We start from the raw sequence: 6,009 nt of genomic DNA on the forward strand, positions 1-6,009 counted from the left end.
AGTACAGGAAGGAGAGGGAAGGGGAGGAAGAATGGAAAGGGGAAGAATGGAGATGGAAGGGGAGGCAGGGACATGGAAAGGGTGAGGGAGAGGTGAGTAGAAGGAGGCTGGAGTGGGAGGTGACAGTGAGGGGATAAAGGACGGTTCTGTGTGAGTGCACGTGGTTTGTGTGCACCATGTGTGTGTATGAAGTGTGAGTTCCATGTGAATGCACTGGTGTGTGAGAGATGTCTGAGTTGGCATGTGTGTGTGCAAGCTGTGTCTGTTAGTAACACTGCTGAGGAAATCTCACCTGTCACTACTGTATCTCCCCTCACCACAGCAAAGGGAGCTAATGCAATAACACTGCAGTCACACGAGGCAACAGATTTCCTGCGGACACCTCCCACTCGCAGCCGACGCCACATCAAGTGGTACCAACAGAATCCTGACTTCCAAGCGTGGTACAAGTATTACCAGAAAATCGGCCACAATGAAGGGGTGAGCACCAGCCGTGGGAGGTCTGCCCCACAATGTTATATCAGCTGGGGGGGCATCGCGGTTACTGTGCAGCTTGAAATGTCACAAATCACGGGAAACTGGAGTCAAGGAAAGAATGAATCCTGACTTAGAGAAACATGTGTTGAGAAGGGATTTGCAAATCGAGTGGCTAACCTTGTTGAGCTCCTCAATGAAGCAACGGGGAGGGTTGCTGAAAGTAGTCCATCTCTTGCTAGAGTGGGGAGGAAACGTACTTTTGAAGGAACTTTGTGGAGGGGTGCTATAATCGAAATGGGACACATTTGGGGTGGGTGGAAAAGCAGGGGGGTGCTTATACACACCTAGCAGTGGGGCAGTGGTAATGTCATAAGTATTCCAGAGACCTGGGCTCATGGGATCAAATCCCACTATGGCAAACGGTGAAAATTGAATTTTAAAAAAATCTGGAAGGAATGGTGGCCATACAATCACTGTCAAATGTTGTATAAACCCATTTAGTTCACTAATGCCTCTTTAGGGAAGGTAATCTGCCTTCACGTGACTCCAGACCAATGGAATTGAATCCTTAACTGATAACAATGCAATCAGAGTCAAGCAATGAATGCTGGACCACACACATATCATGGACATTTTAAAAAAATACCTTGGGGTGGGCGGGAAGAAGAGTTAATAAAAGTGTACACAATACGTGACTTTGTCATTAAACACTAAATCAAAAGACAAGGAATGGAAACCAGGAGGAGTAGGCCATTCAGCCCTACAAACCTTCTCCACCATTCAATATGATCATGGCTGACCCTCTATCTCGACGCCATACTCCCACTTCCTCTCCATAAGTTTAAAAGGCTTCAACCACATTCTTGAATGTGTTCAGCAACTTTCTCTGCACAGCCTTCCTCACAAGTTCACTACTCTGAGTGAAGAAACATTTCCAGATCTCAATCCTCAGTAGTCTACCCCGTCTCCTGAGACTGTGTTCCTTGTCTCTAATTAACCTTCATGGAGGTTGGATCACAACATATTTTAAGAGCAGGCAGATTTCTGAAAGAAAGGGGGAGTTGAGAACTGGGACAAAAAAGGAGGAATTTCTTATCTCCGAGGGTAGCATACCTGTAGAATTCTTCACCACAGAGAGCTGTTGAGGCTGGGTCATTAAATACATTTGAGACAGAGATAGATTTTTAGTCAGTAAGGGTGTCATGGGTTATAGAGAAAAGGAGGGAGTCTCTTCGAGTGTCTTCTCACGTGGGGATGTCGAAGGTTTCAAAATACCTGTTGTGTATTTATGGCGAATCAGGAATTGAATACAGGCAGCTATCGCTGCTTTCAGTCTTTTCTCAAATCCTCCGTCTTACCCGCGGTGATTGGAGCTATCCAATTGCTAATAGTGCCAAGAGGCACTGACCAAACAGCAGCAACCACTGACTAAACAAGCAGTTGGCCGGGGACTGCAGTACTAAAAGATAACTTTGATGTGGATAAAATAGCTTGAGGAATTAAAGGTGGAGGAGGTGGGTACAACATTGAAAAGGCATCTGGATGAGTACATGAATAGGAAGGGTTTAGAGGGAATACAAGCCAAAATGCTGGCAAATGGCAGTAGATCAGCACGGTAGCTCAGTGGTTAGCACTGTTGCCTCACAGCGCCAGGGTCCCAGGTTCAATTCCAGCCTTTGACGACTGTCTGTGTGGAGTTTGCACATTGTCTGCGTGGGTTTCGTCCGGGTACTCTGGTTTCCTCCCACGTTCCAAAGATGTGCAGGTCAGGTGTTGTGGCTATGCTAAATTGTCCATAGTTGCTAGTTGCATTAGTCGGGGGGCGGGTTACTCTTCAGAGGGTTGGTATGGACTTGTTGGGCCAAAAGGCCTGTTTGCACACTGTAGGGAATCTAATCAGTTTAGGATACGTGAACGAGTTGGACTGAAGGGGATGTTTCTGTGCTGTACGTCTCTTTGACCACAATGTTGTTGAATGTTGGAGCAGATCCGATGGGGTCTCCTATATCCTTTGGAAATCTACAAGGCTGGAATACAAACCAAAATATTATTACCTGGGATGTTGATGTCTGCCAGTCCCCTCCAGGCCATTATCGTGCCTCTGGTCACAGTACACTCCATCTTTATGGGCACCATAGCGTGGACAGCAAAAGATGGGCAGTCAGATATCACTGCCACTCCCAACAGTCTGCAGCCTGTTAATGGCCACTTTGGCTGGGGGTTTTGGGGGGGGTGGGGGGAGCCCCTCCGATCTGGCCGCTCACTCCTAAACCCCTCATTTCTTCAGACGGGGCTTACCCACAGATTTGGAGTTGGCACAATTTGAGGGGGAGGGAGCGAGATTAAGGGAAGGGGAGGGAAGCTGGAGGAGAGACTAGAAGGCTAACGTTCTCGGGCTGCTGAGATTGGTGAGGGAGGACAGAGGTGGTTTCCGTGCCGACACTGGGAGCGGACAGCAGCAGGGGTTTTCGCAGCTGGCAATGTAAGGATCAGTTTTCCTCCTGTTTCACCGTCTCTTTGCTCTCTCCAGCTGTACGAAATCGATCGGATTCGGCTAATCTATCTGCAAATGAGGCACCTAGAGAACGTCTACGGAAAGAATGCCCCATTCTATCAATATACCATCGGCCTTGCACCGACACACGGCAAAGGGGTGTCCGCTCCCTCCTGTGATCCCAAGACAGACAAGAACTGTAAATCACAGCCACCGCCCCCTAAGGTGCCCGTGGCCCAACCCCCGCCCCCACCCAAAAAGGCTCAGCCTGCAGATCCACCTCAGCTGGCCTGTAATCCCCATGACCCTGCCTGCCTGCTGCAGTACTTCTACCAGTTCCTAGCCAATGTTCAGACGGACTCCAAATGTGACCCCAAAACGGATCCCAAGTGCCCACGAGTGGCCAGAACACTGCCCTGCGACCCCAAGTACGACTCGTCCTGCATGTCCTCCACGTCTGCGGGCAGGCACTACAAATCCATGCACTGTGACCCCGTGTATGACCCGGACTGCGAGGAGGACGAGGAGGAGGAGGGCAGCGATGGGCAGCCTCCGACGCCTGAGCCGTGGGGAGCTCAGGGTCCTGAGGGAGATGAGCACTCGGAGGACGATGACGTTGATCCTTATGACCCATATTATCCTGGTTACTATGACCGCTATCATCAGCAAGGCGCCTCTCCGTATGGAAATCCACATGGTGGCCCTACAAATGAGAATCCATACGATGCCTCTACGTATGGAAATCCATACGATGCCTCTACGTATGGAAATCCACACAGTGACCCTACAAATGAGAATCCACACAGTGCTTCGGTGAATGGAAATCGACATGGGACCTCTACAGATGAGAATCCATATGCTGTCTCTACATATAGAAATCCAGAGAGTATCTCCACGTATGATAATCCATATGGTTCCTCTCCCTATAGGAACCCTTATGGTGCTTCTCCTTATGGAAATCCATACGCCGCCTCTCCCTATGGAAGCCCATACGCCGCCTCCCCCTATGGAGACCCATACGCCGCCTCCCCCTATGGAGACCCATATGGCACCTCTCCCTATGGAGACCCATACAGCGCTTCGCCCCATGAAAACCCATATGGCACCTCGCCCCATGAAAACCCATATGGATCTCCCTACAACCCACCATACGGATCTCCCTACAACTCCCCTTATGCCTCACCTTATGACCCTCGTTACAATCATGAGGATGAGGACGAGGATGAAGATGAGGACGAGTATTAAGCGGAAAGTGTTAACCCTCCAAGACAACAGGACAAGGGACCACGAATGCATTCTTCACCCCACTCTCCTCCCATCCCTCTCCCTTCAGCTTCTATGGGACATGGGTTTTTCACTATTTTGGATCAAACCGGAAACAGGCTCAGAGTGGTTTGCACAAAGGAATGGGGGAGGTAGTGAGCACCCCTCCCTCCCCACACCCCTTGCCCCTTATTATCGCTAGCTGTCCCTCTGCGGACCGCACAGGGTGACAGAGCAGCCGCTTTTCCTCTCTACCCAGAGCTGAGCTGCAGAGATGAAGGAAGGGGAACCGTCTGTAAACAGCCGGGTGTGGCGGTACCTTTCACAGTGATCATTCTGTGTCCTGTTGTCTTGGAGGTTCACTGTTAAACTGATGCGATTGTTCAAAAGTAAATACTGAAACAGCATTTGGTGGTTGCATGAAAGTTAATTCACTCTCAGGAGCAAGAGGTGCAAAGCATTCTCTTTCAATCAGGCACCAATCGCCTCATCTCCCCCTCCCCCGTCCGCTCGGACACCAATCGGCTCCATCCTGGCTTTGTCACTTGTTGCAGATTGACTCGCCGCTGGGGAGCTGTCTGTCTCCCCGCTGCCAGCCGTTGCTGTAACTAGCTTTGGCTATTGTCGTGTTCAATAAACTCCTCTGCACACCAGCCGCTATCGGTCTGCTTTAAATTGGACTTGGTCACCGGCTCTCCAACAGCATTGCAGCCTGATCAATGGGATGGGGAGGAGATGCCGAAAGCCCGAATCGAGCCAAGGACTGAGTTGCCACAACTAATTTGTTGTTGGGGGGGGGGGGGGGCAGATAGAACTGAAACAAATCTTAAGCAAAAGGCTAACCCAAGGGATGATCGATCTTTCAACTAAGAACAAAAGAGCAAAGTTTCACCTTCACATTCCGAGTTGCATTTCTGTAGCGCCATGCGCGATAACAATTCATTGTTGTATAGTGCTTTAACGTAATAGACGCGAGGTGCTTCACTCGAGCGCTATTGAGCATCAGTCAACACCAAACCACCCCAAGATATCAGTGGCAGGCTTTTAAAAATTAATTGATCATGGGGAGTGGGCCTCGCTGACTCAGTCAGCATTTTGTTGCCCATCCCTAACTGCCCCTTGAGAAGGTGGCAACAAGCTGCCTCCTTGAACAGCAACACTCCATACGGGGGGTATGGGCACCCACTGTGCCATTAGGGAGGGAGGTCCACGTACATTACCTTGGTAACACTGAAGGAACGGTCAAAATATATTTCCAGGTGATAATGGTGTGTTGCAGGCAAAAGTGAGGACTGCAGATGCTGGAAACCAGAGTTTAGATTAGAGTAGTGCTGGAAAAGCACAGCAGGTCAGGCAGCATCCGAGTGGGAAAATCAACGTTTCGGGCAAAAGCCCTTCATCATCCCCTATTCCTGATGAAAGGCTTTTGCCCGAAACTTCGATTTTCCCGCTCCTCGATGCTTTTCCAGCACCACTCTAATCTAAACAATGGTGTGTTGCAGCCAGTGGTGTTCCCTTGTGTCTGCTGCCCTGATCTAACTATGAGAAAGTGAGTACTGCAGATGCTGGAGACCAGAGTTGAAAAACGTGGTGCTGGAAAAACACAGCAGGCCAGGCAGTATCTAAGGAGCAGGAGAATCGACATTTTGGGCATAAGCCCTTCTTCAGGAATTAACTATACTCAACAATCTAATTTAGAGAGTTGCCCGATGTAAAGAAAAACGTTCAACTCAAATATTTGGCAACTTAACAATTGCGTCTTGCAGAATGCATAT

The 6,009-nt window shown here is 49.5% G+C and overlaps 1 protein-coding gene across 1 annotated transcript in view; it reads left to right on the forward strand.

Moving 5' to 3' along the window:
- The window catches only part of and3 (actinodin3), an 18,180-nt gene extending 12,597 nt beyond the window's left edge, over nt 1–5,583 (forward strand). Inside the window, exons 5-6 of the mRNA XM_043683598.1 lie at nt 323–480; nt 3,008–5,583. Of these exons, the coding sequence (XP_043539533.1) occupies nt 323–480; nt 3,008–4,216 (1,367 nt within the window). The 3' untranslated portion in view covers nt 4,217–5,583. The remainder of the gene's footprint in view (nt 1–322; nt 481–3,007) is intronic.
- Nucleotides 5,584–6,009: the final 426 nt, after the last annotated feature.

This window comes from Chiloscyllium plagiosum, chromosome 48 (genome assembly GCF_004010195.1).
Source record: "Chiloscyllium plagiosum isolate BGI_BamShark_2017 chromosome 48, ASM401019v2, whole genome shotgun sequence".
Lineage (NCBI taxonomy): Eukaryota > Metazoa > Chordata > Chondrichthyes > Orectolobiformes > Hemiscylliidae > Chiloscyllium > Chiloscyllium plagiosum.